The sequence below is a fragment of the Calonectris borealis genome, chromosome 6, assembly GCF_964195595.1.
Source record: "Calonectris borealis chromosome 6, bCalBor7.hap1.2, whole genome shotgun sequence".
NCBI classification, from domain to species: Eukaryota; Metazoa; Chordata; class Aves; order Procellariiformes; family Procellariidae; genus Calonectris; species Calonectris borealis.
In genome coordinates, this window is record NC_134317.1 from 35224281 (window position 1) to 35246712 (window position 22432).

The following is a 22432-nucleotide window of genomic DNA, read 5'->3' on the forward strand; positions in this document are numbered from 1 at the left end:
ACAGCTTGGTGTTGTCAGCAAACTCGCTGAGGGTGCACTCAATCCCACTGTCCGTATCACCAACAAATATGTTTAATAGCGACGGTCCCAATACCGACCCCTGAGGAATGCCACCCAACATGGATGTGCAGATGCACGTCCCATGCCCCACAAAATACCAGTAAGCCCAATTTCAGGGTGCGACACTGCAAAGAACCAGTTGTAAAAGCACAAGCCTTAAATGTGAAATAACTCATTTGCCAAGGTGTTGTTCAGCTTCCCCATGGTTATTAAAAAACATGGTTAGTGATAATAACCATACTTCTAAAGCCAATTAAGCAGAAGGCCCAGTTCTAGTCTGATATTCTGCTCCCAATACACCGAAAGCATAGAGCTACCACAGAAGAGGAATTATTTCAGCCTGGAACTGAAGATTCTTTCCCGCAGATGCCAGTACAGAACAAAGGAAGAATGCTGCCTTTGCACTGGAAAGAGCATGGTGTATTGCAGCATCAGGGAGCAAGAAACTGCCCAGAGAACGTCCGCTTCTGACGAGCATCAAGCAATGCACGGTGAGGTTTGGCCTGGCTACCTGTTAGCCATGCTGAAAATAAATACTACTAAATCAATAACAGCACAGTATCTATAATACCATTGCTCTGCATCAAAATCACCAAAACAATTTAAATCTCACCAGTATTTCTCATGAGGGAGGAAATTCGATTTATGAGCGCTCAGAACAAAAGGGCGGTGGCTGGTGCAGATGCCCGCTGAAAGCTGGTCCCAGCTGCAGCACAACAGTGGAAACCCCGAGCGGTGGGGGGGCATCTCAGCACTGGGTTCCATTTCTGAGCATCCTAACTGGACGTTAGCCATTTAGGTAAGACTTCAAAGCTTAATTATCCTTCAACTAAAGGGAGGGCAATGAGCCCACGTGCGTTCCACCCTTCGGCTGGAAGGGGCTGAGGAACACTCTCGCCATCGCTCCTGTGCGGTCTCCCCACTGCTGTTTCCCCCCAGCTGCTAGTTTCTACACAAACAATAGGGAACCCCTTCAGAACCTGCTGATTTCCACTATTCTTCAAAGGTTTCAAGCCCCCATTTTCAGCAGACATAGCAATGGTCTCTCTCAAGGCTGCGGTGCTATGACTCGCAGCAAAAGGAACTAACGTAACGCCCGGCTTGAATGCACAGCTAGGAAGTAAAGCCAACAACGGGCAATATTTACAGAGCATTATATGCCTGCATAACATTGGCCAGTGATTTTGAGCATTGCAAGTTTTGGTCACTTAGAGATGCTTTAAAAGTGTCTAATTCTCAAAAGCGGCTGTATCCCGTCTTTCTCCAAAATTAACGTTCTTCTAAAGGTGTCCCACGGCCACGCCAGATCAGCTCAGAGAACATGGGCATCTTGGGCTGGAAGATGCTGTTGCTGACGGCGGGCAGGGTGGACGGGAAGGGCAGGAGCAGAGCTGGGCCACTGGCAGCGGTGACCCGCCTGCGGAGTAGGAGGTTTCTGAGCCTCTCCTGGCTGCTTTCCCCCCGCTCTTTGAACACAACCACGGATGTTTTTATTGCTGTCCTTTCTGCATCCGGGTACCTGGAAAAGCCAGGATCTTCTCTCCCCACACAAGGGCTAGAGAGACATATATATATATGAACAAATTAAGAAACGGACAGCGTTAGCTGCGTGATTTTAGCCTGCTGAGCTTCTTGGGCATCCAAGCTGCCTAAGCCACACCTGTCTGGCTCACACATCGTTTGAATGTTTGCAGAGCTGCTGGACACCTTGAGCAACAGTGATGAGGCTCAAGTGCTTTATGAGTGCTTCCAGGCGTGTCTAAGTTGTTTCTGACCTCCTCAGCCTGCAGTCTGTTTGGGTTAGGGAGCTGGCAGGATCCCCTGGTGTGTTTGGTACTTGTAGCTTCTTTGAAGCAGGGAACGGTGTTTGCCACTACCCAGTTCCAGGGTGCGTCACTATGCTGAGGAAGCTTGCTTGGAGCTAGGAACGGCCGAAGGTCCGAATCAGCTGGCAAATAACACCTGCCTATAGATGCTTGCCTTTGAAAATACAGTTCTGGGAATTCAGACTTGACATTTAATGACACAGAAGAAAAGCTGATGCTTCCAGACTATGCTGCTTTTGAGATTAAAAGCTTTAAAAGTTTTTTTTTCAGGAGTGAAAGAAAACGTCCAAGTCAGAAGCTCACTGTCCAGCTAACTTTAAACCTTTGACATAAAGATGGACAGACATAAAATATCCCTTTGCTTTAATACCCGCGTTGTACAACTGGAAAGGCAAGAAGAGCACTGTGCCGTTAAAAAACCTGGCATCTCACGGAAACAAAGAGTTTCGGCTTTCAACCTGGAGTTACTCTTGTGCCTCCATCTCTCGTGCAGTAAACATATGCTTGGTTCAGCAGGCCTGATCCTGAGGTGGGACTGCCCAGGCACCAGTGTCTCAGAGGAGCGTGGTACTGATGTCACAACCTTTTTATAACCAGATTTATAACCAGACCGAATGTGGCTCCACACGTCGAGGAAACAGGGATATGATACAAGGTTGGTCATGAGTAGAGGGTAGGAACCACAGGGACCAGCCCAGCATCTACCCTAACTTTCAGAAAGTAGTCTCGATCCACGGGTCGCTGCAATAAATGACACAGTACCGTGAAACAGGCTGTCTCCCTGCGCAGCATACGTGTCCTTCCCCAGTTTCAACTAGCCAAGAAGAAATTACAGCTCTCACTAACGGCTTGCCCTGCTAACGGCGCGGACAGGGCTCTTCTGTTTTATGCTGCGGAGATGTGCCCTACAGTCAGGAGCAGCAGGATTTTCGCACCGGCTGGGCAGCATCCTCGGCATCAGAGGAACCCCACCGACTCCAGCAGACGCAGAACAGCAGGGCGCAGACAGCGAGGTGCAATGCTGTAAAGCCCCAGGACAAGTCCCATCGCAAGGGCATTTGGCAAGTACCTCTGTTGCATTTGGCACCGGATCAGAAAACTAAACCCTGCTAGTACTTTGAAGAGAACGCCTCTCTCCCCGCCTCGCCACCCCATTTCTTTAAGTTATTCTTTCTTATCTTAGAATAGATGCCAGAGTTGGAAACACTCACTTTGCGAGGAGGATGGAGTGGGAAAAAGTATTACTTTATGCTTGTTTTGTTCTTTGACTCTTGAAGCTTCTCTGGCCACTGCCAGAGACAGGAGCCCGGGCTTGTTCAACCTTTCATCTGAGTCAGTATAGCAAGTCTCTACCTTCACTTTCCAGCTGGCACGAAAGGGGAAAGAAAAGCATTTGTACTCTGCTGCAGTCACCGTCACGAAAATCCTGTTGTCAGCTAGAGCTAATACGAATGCCGGGAAAGGCTGAAATGACTGCAGCAGGGAATATCTGTAAAGACCTATTTGGGGCCCATCCTGCATTCCTCAAGTGCCTACAGGAGCGGCTGTGACTAGCAGGGGCAAAATGACTGTACATCCTGGCTCTCCCTACCGAGACGTTCACACATGCACCAAGTATCTCTTGCTTATCGGTATTTTACAAAAGATAGCCTTTAAAGCAAATTACCTTGTTTTAGGGAAAGATACTGGAAAGCTGCCTATGGGTAATGCACAATGTAAATCCATTAATCAAGCAAAGCCACTGGCATATCTCTACCTAATCATTCAATAGCACTTATTTCTTAGTCTCTCCCATGTTTATATTTAGATAGGAAAAATGCAGCAGTCAAAAAATTCTGAGTTGATAAGGGGGAAGGGGGGGGGGAAGTCATTAAGCAGCCTGTCTGGAGATGCATAGAAATTTTACAATGAAGGAGGACTGTGTCTGAAAGCAGGAAAAGCAGAAATTTAAAAACGCCAGGCGTGCTGGGAGTTGCATCAATGCTCCTTTAGATAAGTGACAAGATCCCTTATGCTTAAAAGCAGGGGTTAAGAGGCCCTTGAAAAATGAAGTCTGCAACATACTAATCAGAGCAAATTTAACATAATAAATAAGAGCTCGTGGTCAAAAAAAAAAAATACTGCCTCTCTATTGCAGATTCAAAGCAAAGGAGGAATCCAGTCAGATTTGTATCACTGCTTCCTTGCTATATAAATAGCTGCAATTGGCATGCTAAAAATAAACCAGATAAATATTTAAGGCCCACTGCTACTTAGCTTACTGTTGTGCTTACTTGCTTACTGTTGTGTAAATCAGGAATAATATTAATAAGATCAATGAACTTACACCAGAATAATTCGCTGAAGTCAGAGGGAGGGACTGTGTTTCCAGCAATTGCAGACAAGTCCTCCCCTGAACACTTCACCGTCGTCTGACTGAGCTTTCCTTCCTCCTGACCTACAGGTCCCTTTGACAGCAATGGGAAAACGAGCGGAGGGTTAAATGCCAAGAAAGCTGCGTAAAGCGGAAACCATACAAAAAGGAAAAAGCTGCTTTACTCAGAGGGGTTTATCTAAAAACATTCAGATTGCTGTCTCGGACATGCCTGACCCCTGCCAGTGATACAATGGGAAAACGTGTTATGGCACATAGATTTTCAAAAGCACGGACAGGGAGAATAAGTGTCTTGCACTTGGATTAAATAGGCAAAGGTTTAAGAAAAAGCAGCATAATGAAAAAATATGGTCCTTTTGCCTAATCCATAAGATAGGACACAGGTAACCTTTAAAAAAAAAATCATTTCTCTTGTTAATTTTTAAGCTTAGCCTGAACAAGGACTGCAAGAGCAGTTTAGGAGAAAGAAATATTCCTACTAGAGCGGTATCTAGCTCAGTATCTATACATGTCAAATAAAATAGCGATTACCATAAAACTACTGTAAAAATAAGTAGCTATACTTTTCTTTTGTAGATCATTTTTCTCCCCCAAAAATAACTCAGTATTTTGCCCATGAAATACTTCAGACTAATGCACTCCTGAAAAAACAGTTGGAGATGAACAAAATAGTCTCAAATGGCTCCTCTGTCTAATTTTAACTCTAAGAGGCCATTTTACATCAAATAAAAAGACAACATAATGTACCCAATAATAAATCGCATTACTTGCGAGGGCACTTAAGGAACATGAATTATTTGTGTTACTGGAATAAACATTCAACAGAATCCACCAAAACATGTGAAACTATTTAAAGGGAAATATAGTAGTTCTCCATCCTGAATAAACCAAGGCAAAAAAAAAAAAAAAACAACCCACAAAAAACCGAACTGTGCTTAAGCACGTATAGGTATTGTGTTATTCTGATTACATGGGAAAACTAAAGACACAAAGGCTGCCTGTTTTGCTATGTTTTTCTTGCTTTTCCAGGAAACCAAATATTAAGTACCTGGCTTACAAACCTCCTCCAGCAGTTGATCCCACTTCCTTTGACGCTCACCTCCTACGAATGACACAATCCAACGCCCACGTGCCAGCTCTAAGAAAGCAAGAATGCCGTGCCTTCAACAAACCCCCATCAGCTGGGGCTGGCCAAAGAAAGATAAAACACCCTGTAACTCTGCAAAACAAATTATACCCATTGGTGATGTAAGGAGGGGGAAGGGAGAGCAAAGGGGGGGGCAGGGGGGGAAATAAAATAAATCAGAGGAAGCATCCTTAGTCATCCGGAGCACATGTTGAGATTTTAGCAGCACACCTGGAAATTAAAAGCCTCTATTAGCTCTAGTTAGAAAGTAAACAGTAGGCTGCAACTGGGTAAACTGGGTAATGAGCATCACCTTGCAGGGTGGGAACTGGGACCCCAAGTGCCTTGTCCCCAGCTTGGGCTTGCAGATGCTGCAGGGCAGAGGGGCTGTCTCCAACAGCACTAGGGCCCAAGGTAGGCCAGGCTTTGAGGAGCACAGAGGACCTCCCCATCAGTGCCTTACACAGCTGTAGCCTATTCCTACAGCTGCACAGGCCAAATAAATCATCAGCAGAGAATAGCTGGGGTCTTTGTGGAAGAAAAAGGATTCAGCAGCATAAGGCGGATTTGGCATTACATCTAACATTGCAATCAGCCTTTAAGCAGCTAGACAAGGGCATTGCGGATGGTATTAAGGAGCATTTCAGGGGCCAGAGAGAATTGGGTGGCGTAACCCAGAGCTCCAAAAGCTTGAGAGGAAAGCACACGCTGGGGATGTGGCTCTGCACTGCTCGTGTACCGCCTTCCCAATTACCAAAGCGGCAATTTGTTGAAAGCATGGAGCTTGAGAGCCCTGTATGCTCCATCCTGGGAATGTGACCCATTCCCAGTACCACCAGCATCACTACCACAGCCAGGTCTTCCCCCGAGCTCTCCTAGCCACAAGCTGGTCTCACTCAACTCTCCCAGCTTACGAGACCTGGGAAGGGCAGAGCTTCCACGAGCTGAGCTGCGCCCGTAAGCGACCTCCCCCTTCTCCCCCGTTTCGAATCATATTTGTGAGCGAACAGTTAAAAATACTGCCTTTAACCTCAGAACCCAAGCTTTGGCCTAAGCAACACCACCATTTAGGAAGTCAAACAAACAAATGGGAAGCAAGGAAAATGCCGCATAATTACTCAGAGCCACCCTGGAAGGAGGGCTGTAGTGAAAGCACTGAGTCTCTTTTAATAAGGATTTCTTACTGCAGTAGAACACTGCCTAATAGCTGCTGTATCCTGCTTGAGTGAGTACGCTCTCCTCGGAAATCAAGCAAAGGTTTCTAATCGTTTTTGACAGAGTGCGGTCCCCTAAAGCTACATTTTCCGTCTGATTCATGCTGACTGACTGTAACCCTACGACAGTTATTGAAAGTTAATTAGCGGTGAAGTGCAAAGAGCTCTAGGAATGAAAATACAAGCGAGATCTGAACGTGGAGTGTCTCCTTTCCCAGAAAAAATACTGTCAAGAAGGTTAACATAACCGAAAAAATATTTCAAATTGAAAATGTGAAAGGGATTCCTCTAATAACTTGGCTATGATTGTCCCTTGCTGTTTAGCCACGCAACCGAGAGGTAACATATTTCTAAGGGTTTATTAGGGAAGCAGGTAAGCGCAAAACCCAGCATTTCTTTCTTCACCACATTTGCCAGAGAAAGCGCCTGAAAAGTTGTATAAAGACAACACCCAAATTACATAAAGACAAATAAAGATATAAATCAATCGCTGCTTCCTTTGGAGACTGAAGTTTGTCAGATGTTGCTATCAAATCCCAACTATTTTTGCCCTTATTCTCCACTTCCTCAGTACTTGCAAGGAATAATCCACAGTTACATGTGAGCCCAGCCAGCGCCGAGCGGGTGTAGGAGGCGAGGCACCACCCACTCCCCGCAGATGTAAGTGCCAAGACAAGGTGCGAGGCAGTGGGCAGCCCCCTTCAGGTGTTAAAAAAGCCCATCCTGGCACCCCCAGGAATTGGATCCAGCCCTAAACAATCAGAAATAAAACCAAAAGCAATCTTCATGCAGAGAAACAGCATAGTTTTAAGAACGAGGAAGGGAACGCATTGTAGCAAAGCAAGTAGGTTGGAAAGGCCAAATGTAGAGCTTGGTAGAAAAATAGACGTTGGTGATGCCAGAATGCCTTGGCAAAATTGTGTTTATTGATTTTCATAGAATAGGAAAAAAGCTCCAGCCCTTTCCACCCCTGACTGCTGACTGTGACTCACAAGTGATCTGAAACGACTGCAATGAGCAAGCGGGGACTGGGCTGAGTTGGACCTAGCTCGTGCCTTCACAGCGCTGACGGGGGAACTGTGCGTGTCCTGCTCCAGGCTCTTCTTGTGGCTGCCTAGGAAATACAGAAAAGCTGTGGACCTTCACCTCCATCAGAGCATCTAATAACATTTCATTCAGGGCATTCCTCTGGGTGGGCAGAGGATCTGATCAACGTGTGTCGTTCCATGGCTGACTCAACCACCGCCAGTTGCAGGCGCGCTGGTGACCCGGCTCGGCCTTTCCCTCAGGCTGGGTGGGGAAGGGGGCATCGGGAACAGGGTGCGTAAGGAGGCGAATCTTCACCTCCTCTGCTCAGCGGGGGGGGCTGCCTCAGCGGAGGCTTGGGCGGCGTCGCAAGCGGCTCACGTGAGCCTTTGTTTCGGGACCAATTTGCGTCCTGACCGGTAAGTCCAGCCAAGGCTTTCGGGACCACAATCCCAGGAAACGCTTTTGCTGAGCTGTTACATTCATACGGTTTTTCTCTTTCTTTCCAAGCGCACGCTCTTAACTCCACTGAAGCCCTAAAACACAAGTAAGAGAAACAAAAGGCGGGATGTAACACGCCAGACGAGGAGCCCCCCCGCCGACAGCGGTGCCGAGGGGCCGTGTCTGCCCCGCACAGGCCGCTGCCCGAGGCCGGGGCTCCTGCCTGCTCCCCGCACGAGTATTTAGCATCAACCGGGGTGAACCCCCTGCCCGGGGCCGCTCACCTCGAGCAGCGCAGCGGCCCTGCGGGGGAAGAAGGGCGGTGGGGGGGCGCAGGGCCGCACCGCCCCTTCCCCGCGCCGGGGCCCGCCCTCGCCGCGACCGTTAGGGGCGAGGCCGGAGCCGGCGGCCGCCACATGAGGCCGGCGGGGCCACTCCGCCGCTGGCAGCGTCCCCGGGCCCGGCCGGGGCTGGGGCTGGGACTGGGACTGCTCCTCCTGGCGCTGTCCGGGGCGGCCGGGGGCAGCGGGGAGGCGCCGTCAGCAGGTACTGCCCTTCCCCTCCCGCCCCCGAGGGGCCTGCGCGGGGCCGGGAGAGCTCCGCCGGCGGCGGCGGGGCAGAGCAAGCCGCGGGCGGGGCGGCGGCGGGGGTCTTGGGGCGGGGGCGGGGGGTCCCTTTCCCCTGCTGGGGTGATCACAGGCCGGCGGGGGGGTTTCCTCACTCCCAGCCTCCTTGAGAACAGGGAGCCGCGGGGGACACGCTCTCCCCCCCCCGGTTTCCCTCAGTGTCCATCGCCCCCGGTACAGCGCGACCCGCTGCCTCCTGCTTCTGCCCAAAATGGCGCTGCCCTACGGAAAGGCCGGGGCCGCCGCCGCCGCCGCGTCCCCGCCTGCCTCCGTCCCTGCCCGCTTCGGCCGAGAGCTAAAGTGGTTTCCGGGGCCAGACGCGTCCCTGAGGCGCTTTGCTGGTTTCTCCTACTTGTCCCCCCTCAGTTCAGTTTCCACAAGAATATTCTGCGTGGCACCTTGCGGGACAGGCAGACGCAGGCGGGGGTACTGGCCTGGGAGAACTTCCATGAAGGAAGCGGCACCGCGTGCCCAGAGAACGGGTGCCTCTCCCATCCCTTTCGGTGGCAGAGGTTGGAAGGCCGGGTGCCGCCGGCATGGGAAACTGACCCGGAGTGTGCGTTACTCTCTCTGGCTTTCTCATTAGCTTGGTTCAAGAGTATTGGGTGCAGCACAGATCTTTTATTAACGAGGGCAGTGAAAACCCTAAAGGTTATTCTCAGTTGTAGTAGAGATACGTAACTCAAGGAACTGCTTCCCCCCTTGCCTTGACGTTCCTGAGTCTTGGGCGTCCTCCGGATTCTGCAGCAGATGCTGATTCTCCCCACTGCTCGCAATCTCGAAACTTGAGAGTTGCCCTCTCTGCGTGTCCTCACGGTAGCTACAGCCCTTCTCCATCTCATGATTCCCAGTTTGGGAGCACCTTTCCTTTTGGAATGTGATTGTTTCACTCTATGGAGCTGATGCCATGTTTAAAGCAAATTATTTTTCTCAAGAAAATGCCTTAAAATTAAGGGGGGTAAGAAAATATTTTTTAGCGTTGTATATGGAGGGCATTACTTCTAATGTGGATCGATAGTTTATCCGTAGTGGCAGAAAATCCTAACACACCCTGCAGGGAGGATGTGGGCACTCTGGCTGCGTTTTGGGCCTGCTAGGCTATTGCTGCTTCCTATCACTGGGTTCTCAGTCTTAGCCCTGGGTAGTGCCCAGCCTCAGCTGCTTGCTGCGTCAGTTGGCAGCACGCTTCAGAGGCGAATCCTTCTGCCGCTTCCTCTGATGACCTTTATGGAAGTGCCAGTCGAGAGATACAGCCAGCCCTTGTCTGAAGGGTTGTGTTCCCTCCCCCTGGATTTGCCGTGGATGAAAATTAATCAGATGGTTAATTTTTCACAATAAAAATGCCCAAATTTTAAGTTTAAACCAATTTACTTCAGCAGGATCATCCGTGGACACTCATTCTGGAATGACTTAATAAAACTTATGTAAGAACATCCACACAGTCATTTTCATTGGCTTAATTAAATTGGTTAAAAAATAATTTAGCCTAAGTTCAGCTTCCTTATAGAGACAGGGCAGGTTTTTACCTGCAAACAGTATCTCCTTGTCCAGATTGAGACTGTTTTGCACATACTCATTTTGCTGTTCTGAGTGTATGACAGTGTTTTAGCAGTTATTACTGAGCTTGGCTTAGACCTACATTTTCTATTCAGTGAGCCAGATGATTCCCTCTGTTCAGATCTGTAATTATTTCTTTTATTCTTCTCTTTAATTATGTTCCTGGAACACTGTGGTAATGCACTGTAGGGTATATTTTACACATATTCCGATGCATATAGATCAGAATGTATGTTATTCTTCAAAGTTTGCTCCATAAATCTTTTAGGTGCATTTCTGCTCAAAAGTGCAATCTAATTGTGAAGATTGTAGGGGGTCACTAACATTTCAGGAGAGTTAGACGAATGAGCATCCCTAATTAAATGACTTATGGCAAGCTATCAGTGCAGTTGCCTTATTACATGTCATGGCTGGACTATGTCAGGAAAATTTTTTTGAGAGAGAGGAGTTGCGTTATTTAACATTAGAAACATTTCCGAGGGAAAGGAGTACGATTTCTGCAATCAGCAGCCATGTCATGTGCTAAATGACTATTTTAATATGTAAGCCTGTTTACCTGCTCAAGACTCCCACAGTTGCATTCACCATTGGTATAAGCATCGACTCCGGTGGAGTTACACCCACTCGTGCCAGCAATGAATTTGGCCCAGAGGCCGTATTCCAGTGCCATCAAAACACTGATACCGAAGCCAAGCTTTTATGGATAACATTTTTTAAAAATATCGCCCTAGATTAATTTTTTTTTTCCAAAGGTGTTACAGTTTACTCTGGAGCCTAAGTAACTTGGTTAGAAGTCTAATTTGAATTTTCATCTAAATCATATTGAACATGCTACCCTGCAGCATAGTTTTTACGTTTGATTATCTGCAAATTGCTTGTGATTCCCTCCGCATATACAACAATGAAATGGAGGAAAATTATACATTTATGTTTGATACATGCTTAAAATTAATTTTTCTGCCTCCCCCCCAGGTAGAAACTGTAGCTTTTTGCAGGAAATGGATGTCATCCAGAAACAGGATGAAAACTGTTACTGCTATGTGCAAAACAGAACCATTCACTTACAGTACGTTTGGTCGACTCTTCAGGTAAGAGGCCGTTCTGGGGATCATTCAGATACGCAGTACATTTCACGTGAACTTTTGCCAGCAAAGTGTATGATCAGTTAGCAAGATCAAAGCAGTATCTCTGTAATTAGTAGTTGGAACGGTGTCTAAGTAGGACCAAGATAAAAATGCAACATTGCGATCCTCTACTTTGGATGCAGTGAGGTTTGGTCTCTCTCTCTTAGAAGGATGTCAACCAGGCTTATAGAATGATGCCACACAAACATTAACTTAGTGTTGCGTATTATTTTGTTGCACACCTTTTCTGCTGATGGACTACTGTTAACCTCTGCAACAAACGTTTTTGCTTATCACCAAACGCCTTTATAAAACTTCTAAATTTGAGAATAAAATGCAGTTCTGTGACTCGCTCGCTGTAGCATACCAGGCCATGGTATAGGAAGCAAAGGTGTATTAGATTGTGACTAATGAAAAAACAGCAGTAGCAGTGCATTTCTGTTTTTCTGCGTAACAGAGGGTCATCTTACAAGAAACATGTTTAGCGATTAGCTTGAAACAATATAAAAATCTCTTCAACAGTGGAAGCAATAATAGCTAAAAGAACAAGCCGACTATCTGTGTGGTTCCTTTTTTTTCCTGGGAAGTATGTCTCCGGACAAGGGAAGGAAACAGTTTCACTTCATCTCTGTTGGAGGAATTTGCTCTCAGACAGAAGGAAGTGGAACATCTCTTTGCCTGCCAGGACTATTTTCCTCAGGAACATGCTGCAGATGTTTCTATGAATGGTAGCAGACTTCAGGTGGTAAAACCCTCCGGCAGTTACACAAGCTTTCCTGGAGTAAATGTTTAAAAGCAGGAAGTTCAGATTTTTCCCACAACAAACTGCTTGCTGACGTGTTGTCTCTTCTCCCAGTAGAAGCCTGTTTTATTACTTGTTGCATCACTTTTTTGTAGCTGGGTTTTGTTGTCTAATAGGCCCTGATCAAGAGCTCACAATGAATCACAATCTTCAGGAAGATCATCCCATCTCAGAAGATCGACAAGATCTTTTACCAGTTTGGTGGGGGAGGGTGCTAGGAACTAGCGAGAAACCCCAAAATACCCAACAGGAACATGCTTATATTTAAATTTCTGGTTATGATCTCTTTAATTTTCCTTATCCCTCTTCTGTCCCTCTTCTGAAGATTGCATTATTAACTACAAGAAAAGCAAGTCCAATTTCTTACGGTTCAGGAGGGGAATGGGGAAACGTATGAACATCCACAAAAGAAACGGTGGTCAGTCAAACATTACTGGTTTTGTTAGAAATTTGTGTGTGGGTAAAAAAGTCATGGTAAAACCAAACCCACCGAGCTTTTGGATGGATTGAGGCCCCTCCATAGAACTTTGCTGACGTTGAGTTCTCTGAATCACCTTGTAAGGCCTAAACAATTAATCTTTGCATAATATTAATAACCAATATTAAATAACAACAATAAGAATTGCACTACTATTTTATTCTTGATCTCTCTATACTGATTTTCATTATCACATGTATGGCTGATATGCTATATAGTTCAGAAAAAAACCCTGATTCTGAGCTACTGCTCTGTGTATTCTGTTGTTTTGTTTTTAGGTAAAAGTTAACAGCAGAGAAATGTTCAGGTTTGAGCCTATTTCAGAAAAAAGCAACTGTCGTAATTCAGAAACTGTTTTTGAGTTTGCTGCATGTGCTGTTCAAATCTTACGGAAACCAGAGGCATCTACAGAAACTTTCATAAGCATAAAACAATATGGAGAGGATATTTGTTTCAAAATACAGCCCTTCAAAACCGAACCGTACACCGTGAGTGTGAAACGAGAAAGTAAGTAAAAAAGCTTTCAGTGTAGATTTCAGATAGATTGGTATTGCCAGTGTTACTGAATGTACCATCTCTTCTGTAAGAAGCTTGGGACTTTTCTGTTGATATTTTATATAATCAACATTTCAGATTGAATTAGTCTAAAGTCCATTTCTATTTTTTTCCCCCTTTTTTTAGTGCTAGATGGAAAACTCTTGTTTTTGTTTGTAGCTGGAGTTTTTCTGTTCCATTTTGCAAACAGCCTGAGCAGGTGAGTACCAGCTGCTGGTTTTTGACCTTCTTTCCCAAAACCTGTGCATCTTTGGTCTGTTTTCTAAGCTGAAGAGGCAGTTCTTTGGGAAATTGAAATAAGGAGACTGAACACATATTTAAAACTTCTTCATACCATTTGTGTTTGGACAGATTGTGACATATCTTGGAGTGCTGCACTCTATTAATCACTTAGCTGTGCGAGGGTTCTTGTATCCAAGCTTCTTGCACTGGGAGACACCAAGACAATCCTCAGCGAGCACGCGTGTCTGTTCAGAAAAATTCTCTCTCCCTTTTGTAGACCAGTGAGGTTAGCTGAATGCTAAATAATGCTGCATGTATTATGAATTATGCCTTCCTGCAGCGAGAAGTGCTTAGGATGAGGTCACCTGGGGCCTCATCTGCCTCCACCTTTGTGCCAGCCTTTCCCCATCGTTCTTTTGGTGCACATTTTGCATAGCATGTAAGGGAGGATACTTATTGTTATAGCAAAACATGTGTCCCATAACTTTAAAGCAAAATGAGTCACAAATTAATTGTCAGGAGACACCTCTAAAACAAGCAGAGCAGCAACAGGTTTTATAGAGTTAACTCTGAATTAAAAAGTCAGACTTTATAAATGCATAAGCTTAGAAAAAAACTTGTAGGTTTGTGGAGGTTTTTTTACATTTTTAAATTAAAAAAATAAAACTTTTCTTGCAGTACAGAACCATATCGGTACATAGAAGAAAATGAAATTACTAGAAACTAGAAGGTCAATGAAGTCAGAAATAGTGTGAGCTTTAAAAAAAACGAACACAATCTCCTAGCCTGTAACAACTCCAGTGACCTTAAGTATCTGTTAGGAATTTTTCCTTACATGGATTTAATATCTAAACTGGGCCTGTTAACCATGTAACTACAACTCTAACTTACAGCTGTGCTAAGTTCTTATTGAAGATCACTGCTGCTTTTACAAATGTTGGCATCTTAACCAATTACAAATTATACTTCTCACCGTATTCTCTCTTGTTCTCTTACAGGAGTACCAAGTTCTTTTACCTTTCTGGAATAATACTGGGTGTTCTTGCTCTGCTAGTCTTTGTCCTGTTGACACTTAAAAGGTTTATTCCAAGGGTAAATCTACATTTATAAAAAAAATAATAACGATAATCATCAACATCATAATATAGGAAGTGAAGAGTACAGAGCCAGATTCTGATCTTGCTCTGTTTCTGTGGCCAGGTAACTCCACTGAAATGACTGCAAGATTGCTTGCGTCAAATAAATATAATTAGGTCAGAATCAAGTTCTAGTTAGCTTGCTCCTAGTTTAAAGTAAACAGGAGATTGTTGATGTACAAGAAGAGTTTATTCTGAAACATAAATTATTTTTATTGGACTGGAGCTAAGCTTACTTTTGAATCTATGAATCAATCTAAATCAAAATCTCATTTTAGTGGCAGCTGGGACAGATTCTCTTCTGTTCACCAGAGACAATTCATTGCAAGGCAGATGTGAATTTTTCCTTTTGCAAAGTCCGTGCATTCCCACAATATTGCTGAAATACGTTAATTGGAAATGCACTGCAATAGGCTTATACCATGACATTGGGACATGATGTACAAATACAGAGAAGCAATTGCTCCACTTAGAATTGATACTGTTTAGTTGTAGCGTGCAGAGCACTGTACAGTGGAAGTCTAACACAGATCACATGCCCTGTAGGTCTACCGAATATCACATCTGGTTTTGCCTGAGTTGCCTTGCGCACAATGGTCCTGATTCTGACTTGAAATTTTTCTATTTTTTAATTTTTTAATGTTGGTTTGTTTTTTTTTTTTAATTTCCAGCACAGTACCTTCTGGATCTTAATGAGTGGCTGCTGGATGTCCTCTCTCTATTTTATTTACTACTTCAAAGAGAATATGCAGTGGTTGTGGTCTGAACACAGAAACTACTTGTTGGGTAAGGAAATTATCAAAAAATGGGCTGCAGATTTTGGCTTAATTTAGTGGTTAGATGAATACCTGCTCATAAAAACCAAAATAAAGTGATTCATTTATGGAGTACTTTTTTCTCCTCAGCTATAGACGTTGGAATATTCCAAAGGTTCCTAATCCACTCAAATGAGCATTTACGCACATTGTATCATTAAATAAGGAGTTTGATATGGCGGGCCAGTGGCAGCTTTAAGAGCAGACTTTGCCTATATTATTTACTCATTGATTTGCCATTACATACTTTCCCTGGAACTGCAAAGGGCAGCTACGCTGGTTTGTATTTCGCTGGACGCGGGAACTGGATGCCTAAGTTGCTAACTGGATGTGGCTGCAGGGGCTGACAAATCTATTGATCTGGCACCTGCCTCGACATTCTTGCATGGGGAGAATTCACGTGCAGCTAAAGGCTGTTCATAGATCACCTGGTGAACTCACTGCACGCTTTTGAAATACAAAGCACATACAACATAATGCAGGTATCTATAAGACAATGCGGGAAACAGCAGGCTATACTTCACAGCAGTTGCAAGCTTTGTGAGCCAAACTAATGGAGTGAAATGGGTAGTTTGCATCTTTTTCTCCATGTCCTCCTTTTCTGTTTCTACAGGGTACTTTCTGGCTGTTGGAATTACCAGCTTTGCCACTTGCTATCAGCATGGACCGCTTACCACTGAACTGAGCATAACCTTGTTCACATGGACACTACAATTAACAGCTTTTGTCTTGATTTATTGTGGTGTTACCATACCTCAAGTTGCGTATGCAGTAATAGCAGTCAGCCTCTGTTCAAAAGGCCTGTGTTACCCCCTTGGTGCTGCTTGTCACGTAGGCAGGTTTGTATGTCTTTGTCAACGTCCAAGTCCCTGTATCACCAGGAAATACTGGAGGCCGATAATGAAAAAATCCTTACACTTCAATAATGACTTATGAATTTCTAATACTAGTTTGTATTTTTACCAAATGTAAAGCGCAATAGAAAAGGTTTAAATCCCTGAGACACGGGAATTTAATTATTTTCCATTTGGCAGTTTTAAGCATGAGTTTTGTTCTATGGAGAAGGGAGAAATGTGACTGTGCTCTCAAGTACAAATGTAGCACCTTCTAGTCTGCAGCATATGGTAACTAAAACATTTCTGTTCGGTTGATTGATTAGACTGCAGCAATACTGCCTTGGTTTCATGTGTAGTGAGAGAATCTACAGGTAACTTGTACTGAATAATAATATACTGAATAAAACAGTATACCATCACTTAGGAAGCAGACGTTAAAAAGTGACAGTGCTTGTAGGTTAGCGTGGAGTTCAGAGACTAAAAACCCATGTCCACAAAAATAATGGTTTCCATTGCTTTTAGTTTTCCAAGATTATTAGCCTAGATGTACATGCCTACCTTTAATTCGTGGAAACAATCCGTTATCACTGTGGAGACATTCCTCCCTATTCCCAGAGCCCCATTTATATTGTGGCATTTGGAATGGGAACTGCTTGCAGTATGTGGACCTTAGTTTGCTAAGTATTTTCATTAGCAATATGGGAACATCATGTTTCCTCATCCTTGAATTGGAAGCGTGTTTTATCACAAATACAACACTCAATGAAGATTCTAAGAAGTCCTGCCAACTTACATCTGTTTCTTACCTGCAGTGATGGCATCCAGATCAAGAGACTTTAGTGCAGACTGTTCCGTAGCTGTGGACTTCTGCTGAACTGCAGAGAACCAGGAAGAGGCAAAGGCTAGAACTGGCATAACCAAAAGAATAAAAACTAAATAATTTCTTTTTTAGTCTTTTACACAGTATTTAGTTTTGAAGAACATACTGCTTTGCTCTTGTGCTCATTAGATGTTGAAGTGTGGACTGGGTTGAAACTTTTTTATTTTAGGTAGAATTATCATTTGTTGAAGACTGATTTTTGCCTGCAGCTGAGAAGCACCAGCTGTTTCAAAAGCAACATATAGGATCAATACTTACCTGATGTAAACAGGTTCAGCTCACTCTGAAATCAGTAAGATTTGATGACGAGTTCACAGAAGTCAGAACATACCTGTTTTACCCTGAAACACTGTAGTTTGTTCTCCATGTGGACCTCTTTTTGTTTTTCATGAACTGATGCTTCTATAAAGCCAAAAAGCACTGAAATATAGCTCTACACATTTCTCTTAGGAGAATGATAAGGGTTGTTTTTTGTTTCAAAACACTAAGCAGTAGCACCAAACTGTGAGGCCATGATGCCAGATACACAATTCAGAGCAGCAGATATATCAAAATAACTAAGAATCTTGCGTTATTTGTTAAGATCAGTACTGATCCCACTGAGCCAGCAAGACCTTTACCATTTGACTAAGGGCTACAGTTTATTCTTGCTTTACAGGGAAATAAGGAGGAAAGTGAATGCTGTTGGTTAGAGCAGGTGTTTTTATACAGAGCTGAAAGTTTTATGGGCATCCAGCCCTTGCTTATCTTAACTCATCACAACATTTAAATTGAAAGCAGTCGACAGAAGGGAACAGAACATGGCACACTTTCTAATTGATATCTAATTATATTATACACTGCTACGCAGCAGCTAAAAAAACATCAGATTGTAAACATTTTGGCCTCAGACGACTCAGTTTTGTAATTTAAAGCAAGATTTAAGAGAAGCGATCTAGTAAACAACATGAACAACTCATAACAGACTTAGAGTATTGCTTATCTTCGAAGTTACATATGCAGACTGGGTTTTGATTCAGCCTATGTCTCTGCACAGACACATTCTGCATATTGCACCTAAAAATGGCTGAGCAAGCAGCCATCTATTTAATTCTATGAGATTTTAGTCCATGCATACACAGTAAGGACCTGATCCAAAGCTCATTAGATATCATTCTGTGGAATTCTACAACTTTGGTTAAGACCTAGGGTAAAGAGGCTAGTAAACATTAGACGCCTTGTCCTAAAATTTCAATGCAAGAATGTAGCTTGTCCTCTTAAAAGGATAAAAGTGATTAATGCATGTTAATAGCAGGTAGGAGAGAAAAAGGACAACAATAGAAGACTTTAGAAATACTAATTGTTTTCATTTCGTTCTAGAAAAATGAAGAACCACTTTAAATCAAAAAAGTTAGTGTTTAAATGCCTTACTGAAGAGGAGTATCGAGAACAAGGTGAAACAGAAACTATCAGAGCTCTGGAGGAGCTACGCTCATTCTGCAGGAACCCTGACTTCCCATCATGGTTAGCTGTATCCAAACTCCAGTCCCCACATAGGTAAGAAAGTCTGGCCTCTCTAAAACGGGAGACGCATTGCACAGGCGCTGTTACACAGCAGATCCAAATGCTACTTCAGGCACCGTTCCAGGTGCGTTTATCTTGCATGCAGTCAGACACGCAGGTAGCTTTATCTACTTGAGTAAACCCACTAAAGATCACAGCCGCACCTCTCAAGGATATTACTTGCTGGTGGTATTAAACCCTGTTTGTTCCTCTCTGACCATAAATTACTCTGAGAGTTTGCAGATGTTCACAGCTGATTCGTGGTAATGGCAGCTTTCCCTAAAACGTACAGGCTCCCTACAGTGCCTCTGCAAGCTCATACACAGTGACTCAGGCGGCCGTCTAACCAGGGAAATGCCCCTCTCTTCAGTTTTTAGAGCAGTACACTTTTGCAGTGTGTAAAATTGGGGCAGGCTGAAAATACTTGCTCAAACATTACTTGGATTAAGCTCTCCAACTGCAAGCCTGCACAGCCAAGAAATCCTATTACTTGAAGTATCAACCAATACCTAAGACTAAGAACACAGAGGGAAAAAAAAAAAATCAGTGCCTGCACCTAGGAAGTATAACAGGTAGAAGAGCTACAGCTTAAGAGACAAACTTAAGACAAATATGAGTTAGGAAGGGAAGGGTCAGATAAATGCAGCCAGAAAATATTGCAGAATATAAAATTAATCACAATAGCAGTGTATTTCCGTCAAAACTGAAACTTCGAGACACCAGAAGCAGAGTTTCACGTATTACCCAGCCACAAAGACTTGGCCCTTGCCACAGAACCAAGTATCACAATTTCAAAGGAGCCCCAGTCAGCTTGGAATTTAATCAATAAAAAGTTAAAACTAGTTTCAGAACCTTCATCTTCCTTGGATGGGCACACAGGCAGCCTCTCTGCCAGGTTTTATATATTTACTGTTAAACTATCTTATTTTCTATGATACTTGCATCCCATAGCATGATTGAAAGATAAAAAAAGTGAAAACTCACTGCAGTATTGCAGAACAAAATACTGCCAAATGCACAAAACCAACAATTGAGATGCATGTATTTTCTAGCCATTACTTAGTTAATACAGTTCTTAAAATTGTTCACTATAAAAATACAAAAATAAAGAGGAGAACCAACAGAACTCTGATTTAAAGTTGAGTACCCCTTCAAGCTTCCATTAAGCATCAGAAGATAGTTCAACACAAGGCAAACCTGTAAAACACAGCCAGTCCAACACTGTTCCCCATTTAGACTAACAGTGCTTCCAAGAAGAGCGAGGTGACAACATTCATTTCACAGAAGCGTTAAGTCTAAAATGTAAATTATTGATCAGTTTACCAGAACTCCAGAATGTAGCTGCATTTCCTTTTTCTTACATTTCTCTGATGCTGTCGACACTTACCCAAGTGTCAGAATTGCCGTCTGTTTCCACACGCTTGCCAGAAACCTCCAGCTCCATTCTCTCTCTTCAGTGTAGCTGTCCACTGAAAGTAGGATTTGTGGCAAACTGAAATGTAGGGACAGTGCTGTGTGTCACGTAGTTCATGCTTTGTTCTGCCAGACCTCCAGTTTGGCGTTTTCTTGGAGCAGCTGCAGAGTTCCCAGTCTGCAGCTCCGAGTTCACCAAAAGCAGTGACTTGCTTGAATGGTGAATTCTTGTGAAAGAATTGGCCAGACTTTAGCTCAGCTTGCCCAGAGTGTGCATGCTGCACCAGAAGCAAGGTGATAGCACAGCAACGTAGGAATGCGAAGTTCTCACCATTTTTCCTTTCATTAGCAATGTCAACTTACCTGAATTCTTACAGCCTTTGCCTCAAATATGCTACAGCTTTTATTTATTTTTAGAAGCTAACGTACCATCTATCCAACTGTACAAATGCTTACTCTGGATTACCCACGAGTACTGACAAGATGTGAAAACGAAGTTAGATCTTCTTGCTTAGTCACAAGACCTTGCAGATGGCCCCCAGAAGAGCAAAAGTTACTTATATAGAAAAGACCAAAGACAGAAAAGAAGATGAGGCAAGAAAACAAATCTTCAGGGTTGTTGCCATCCGTTGTGATTTACTCCCTGTGGTTCAGGACTCCCTAGCTCATGCTGCAACTTCCCCTCATCTGCACTGCCTGTGGGCATGTCCTTACAACATCCCTGCTTAGCTGGCAGCATCCCCTGCATTTACAGTATTTTTTTCATTTCTCAGCTCATCACTTCTCCCTTTAAAAATTTGGCAGGTTTGCAGGTTTTGTTCTGGGATCTCCCCACGTCTCATCTGCAGAAACAAAGGCGCATGATGAGGAATACGGCATTGGGAGCTTCTTCCTGGAAGAGCAGCTCTTTGAGACAAGGGCAGAATCTGAGCAAGGTGATCCAGCCAATTCCATCCATGGAGGAGATGAGGAGGATGAAGATGAAATGCATAAACAAATTTCATTTCCATATGCTACTGAGTTGCTCTGAGCTTTGGGAAATAACCACAAAAAGGAGAGAGGGAGAACACATTCATCCTAGAAAGGAAGGATACAGTTGGAGAACTCACGCTTGGTGATTTCATGTGGTTGCTGGTGGACAAACAGGGATTTTTGAAAAACCGTTTCCTGTATCACTGATGTTGCCTGATTAGAGCAACAGAAGGAAGCCATAGGGGCTGTTCAAGTGAAGAGGATTCTCATGCTGGGGAAGTGAATGTTGCTTATTTCCAAAGCAAGTACAGGCAACAGCCTGTCCCACCAGGATGCCTTGTTTTTCCAAGGATACTACCTCTAGAGAACAGAGAATCTGGTTTGGCCCTTTTCATTGTCAAGTCCTCTGTGCTGAGCACTACAGGGAGGAGAAGCCATTATTAATACTCTGCTTTTACTAAGTACCCTACGTGTCAACAATTTCAATAATGCCGTTAGTGTGCCGATAAACTATTTTTATTGTTTGTGAGACTTTTCAGTGCTAAAGATCAATAGAGAGTTAACACAGTTGAACGAGGTTTGTTTGCTCTTCTGGCTAGGCTTGCTGTCTGTTGGCTTCATTTTGCCTCTCCACATTTGTTTTAAGCTCTTACTCCTGCCTGACTTTTCACCCTCCGCTTGTATTGTTCTGTTCTTGGTCTCTGCTCCAGTTATACTGCACTTTGTTCTCTCCAGGTCTTTGTTTCTTCACATACTCTTCTTCCCTCTTCTGCAGGTCCCTCTCTGCTGAACCTTTCCTCAGTCCTCTGCTTCACCACCTCTGACAACTGCAGATGATTTAGGAGAGGATTTCCGTCCCCACATGTTTTTTTTACTATTGCTTTCAATTTCACTGTCACCTTACCTCAGACGGGTACTGCCCTCCCTTCCAGGCCTCTCAGCAGCCCAGAGAAGGCAACAAAGGCTGAGGCTGTTTCAGCTGCTTGGAGGAACTGCTGTCAGCAGAGCCGGAGTGATGCTGTCACCATGTAACTGGGAATACAGATAACCCACATACAGCTCCACTGTCCTCGGAGTACTCAGTAGTTTGCTCATTCAATAAAAAGTGGAAAGTAATTCCGGCAAAACGAGGGAGGGATACCTGGCTCCTGCCTCCCCTTCTTTGGCCCTCTTTGGGACTTAGCGGGGGGGGAGGAGGAGGGGAAAAAAAAGAACAGGAAGAGAAATTTAGAGAGTCAAGTGTCTTTCAGCTTATGTACTACACAGTCCTAGGCTAGGGAATAGATCATGTCCCCTCAGGTCATCCACCTGCAGAGGTCATTTCCTTCTTTTGTTCTTTAGACTATCCCTATATTCTTCTATCCTCACCTTCCTGTTTTCCTTTACTGTCTCCAGACTGCAGAAAAC

At 44.1% G+C, this 22432-nt stretch overlaps 1 protein-coding gene across 1 annotated transcript; it reads left to right on the top strand.

Moving 5' to 3' along the window:
• Window positions 1-8459: 8459 nt before the first annotated feature.
• Window positions 8460-22165, top strand: NEMP2 (nuclear envelope integral membrane protein 2). The gene is made up of 9 exons (XM_075153653.1): window positions 8460-8613; window positions 11223-11338; window positions 12933-13161; window positions 13336-13408; window positions 14430-14523; window positions 15239-15353; window positions 15996-16221; window positions 18458-18634; window positions 20858-22165. The coding sequence occupies exons 1-9, from the start codon at window positions 8484-8486 to the stop codon at window positions 21081-21083; spliced, it is 1386 nt and encodes a 461-aa protein (XP_075009754.1). The 5' UTR covers window positions 8460-8483; the 3' UTR covers window positions 21084-22165.
• Window positions 22166-22432: the final 267 nt, after the last annotated feature.

Bases quoted from the DNA above. Each gene is read 5' to 3' on its own strand.
- NEMP2 (XM_075153653.1), top strand. From the start codon at position 8,484: ATGAGGCCGGCGGGGCCACTCCGCCGCTGGCAGCGTCCCCGGGCCCGG. The intron at 8,614-11,222 runs GTACTGCCCTTC...CCTCCCCCCCAG, and splicing joins CGGGGAGGCGCCGTCAGCAG to GTAGAAACTGTAGCTTTTTG. The intron at 11,339-12,932 runs GTAAGAGGCCGT...TTTTGTTTTTAG, and splicing joins ACGTTTGGTCGACTCTTCAG to GTAAAAGTTAACAGCAGAGA.